The sequence below is a fragment of the Saprolegnia parasitica genome (genome assembly GCF_000151545.1).
Source record: "Saprolegnia parasitica CBS 223.65 unplaced genomic scaffold supercont2.507, whole genome shotgun sequence".
Classification (NCBI taxonomy): domain Eukaryota; phylum Oomycota; class Saprolegniomycetes; order Saprolegniales; family Saprolegniaceae; genus Saprolegnia; species Saprolegnia parasitica.
The window spans coordinates 4,667-6,951 of record NW_012156901.1 but is presented as its reverse complement, the minus strand read 5'-3'; the positions used below and the strand labels follow the sequence as shown (position 1 = coordinate 6,951).

At 54.0% G+C, this 2,285-nt stretch overlaps 1 protein-coding gene across 1 annotated transcript; it reads left to right on the top strand.

Annotated features, from left to right (window-relative positions):
• Positions 1–1,853: 1,853 nt before the first annotated feature.
• Positions 1,854–2,276, top strand: SPRG_17144 (hypothetical protein; the record flags this gene model as incomplete). Its single annotated transcript, XM_012356571.1, has 1 exon — positions 1,854–2,276. One exon carries the CDS (start codon positions 1,854–1,856, stop codon positions 2,274–2,276), a length of 423 nt encoding a protein of 140 aa, XP_012211961.1.
• Between the last annotated feature and the right edge of the window lie 9 nt (positions 2,277–2,285).

Below are 2,285 nucleotides of genomic sequence, written 5' to 3'. Positions count from 1 at the left end.
CATCAGTTTTTACCTGACGGCAACATCGACAACGACGAGACTGAAGCCGGCCTTATCGTCGCCGAAACGCTGAGGTCGGCGGCCACAGTCGGCACGGCGTCGAAGAAGCGCAAGATTTCTAGCGATTAGTGAGAATTAGTCAACTATTAATCACTGAGTTGACTCACCAATCGCATCCACGAGTCATTAGTTAGTCATGATTCACTACTGGAAAAAGCAGGGTGACTCGCCGTCCCTGCATCAAAATGGTCTTGCATCATTTTGTGGAGCTACGCAACATAGGTCTGGCGCACGCTGCTGGTCGATCAAGTAGCTTGACGATGGACCAGATAAAAAAGAAGCCCATCGTGGTAATCCCGGTAATAAACCGCCTGACAAATGGTCCGGCATCAAGGGTCTAGCAGCCACGCGTAAAGAATAATTTTAGAATATAGAACTTGTAAAATTAGCTGCGATTCACAGTACCTTGCTTCGCTCGCCCCCGCCATCTCCTGAAGGCGCGCCGCATCCGATTGCCGGTTTAGCCCCACGCGTCGCACTTGCACAGCAAGATAGCGCGCGAAGGAAATCGACGGCCTCGAAGCCCATTTTAACGAACGACAACACAAATCAAGCCCCGTCTGTTTATAGACGCGTGAAATGATGCCGTGATACACAAGCCGCTTACGTTATTCTCTCTATCGTCACCTTCGCACGTATTTATTCGCTCGTCAGTCGACGCATTCTTCGCCGTTTGCCGGCGATACAGACATTCCCAAGAGCTTTCACAAAATATCTTGCACATGGTAGATACTTTGTGATATGCGTGGAAGTTTGGCCAAGCCAAAAAGTGTGTCAAAAGTGTCCGATCTGGGTCTCAACTTGCTCCCGGCGGGTTTCTCGGCCACCGGCACCGCGGATTGAGACGATCACGTATCTCTTGCCTAGCCTGGTTGGTTGTTCTGCATGCATTTGGCTGGTTGAATAGTACTACAGGATACCTCCATTATCGGTCGCTTTGAGATTCTTGAATTTGGCGCGATCGGTCCCTGGATCGATCCTCGCACCGGCAGCCTTTCTGAGTGCAATCTTGAACGCAACCTTAACAATTGTCTCGACTAATCGCCTGATGCAACTCGGGTTGAAGGCTTTCTTTTCTGCACAACTCATCACGTATTTAGATGTAAGCATTGCGTGGATGATGCATGTCATTCATGTCAACACTGGAGTTTAATAAGTCCCAAGCCCTGTTGGCGCTACATTCGGCGCCGACTCGAGCGGCCCAGTTTCAACATGTAGTGTGACTTTAGGGGCCCAGTTGTGACGGGTACGGTAGTGTGACTTGGTACTGTATTCGGTCATCAAATGCGATGGGTGCAGAAGGAAACCCTTTGCTCCGAGCGATCCATGGCCCAGGCCAGGGCGACAACGTGCTGTGTTGTGTCTGTCATCCCAACGACACCACCGATGGACGTCCGACCTGTCCAAAGTGCAGAAGACGAAATCAGCCAGGTCTATCGTTCAATATGGACAGTTGGTTCGTCACTTCGTGGTTGTAATTGTGCAGTTGTCGACCTGGATCGGGACCAAGCTGGCGGTTCTGGTGGCCCACGGGACCGCGTTCTCGCTACGCAGTGACGTTCCGCTGCGTCGCTGGCGAGCGTGTCCACAGCTTCTGCAGCTCGCTCTTCGCGACGATCAAGACCTACGACCTGGTGGCGCCACGTACGATTCCGCAAGAATGGCGATCGGCGCGCAAGATACTGGCAGAAGGTGCGATGCGATTATTTAAAAAGAATAAAAAAAGTGTTTTTTTCCATGTGGCAGCATTTTTCATTTCGAAGGGTGGCAGTTGGGACGGCGACCGACGGAGCATGCTGGACAACCTCAAGCTGCGTGTGCTCGAAGGCTCCAAGCAGCTTAAGTCTCAGGTCGAGGGCCACGCCGTGGACATGAACCAGCGCATGGCCGTGAACCTCAGCTCCGCGTCCGAGCGCCTTGGCGCCGTGGCCACGGCCACGATCACGAGCGTCAACAACGCGTCCATCGACATCAACAACCGCATGCACTCGAGCGTCAACTCGGCGTCGGAGAAGATCACTGCCGTGGCGTCCGCGACGGCGCAGGTCGTCGTCGCCCCCGTCGTACAGAGCGCGCCGCCGCCGCTCGGGGCCAAGGACGCTGACGACGTCGTGGGCGGCCCGTTCTTTGCCGCGCTCGCGTACCGCCAAGACCAAGTACACACGGGCCACAAAGCGCTCTTGGAGAGGTACAAGCGTCGTCTGGACCATGCATGACGCTCATCT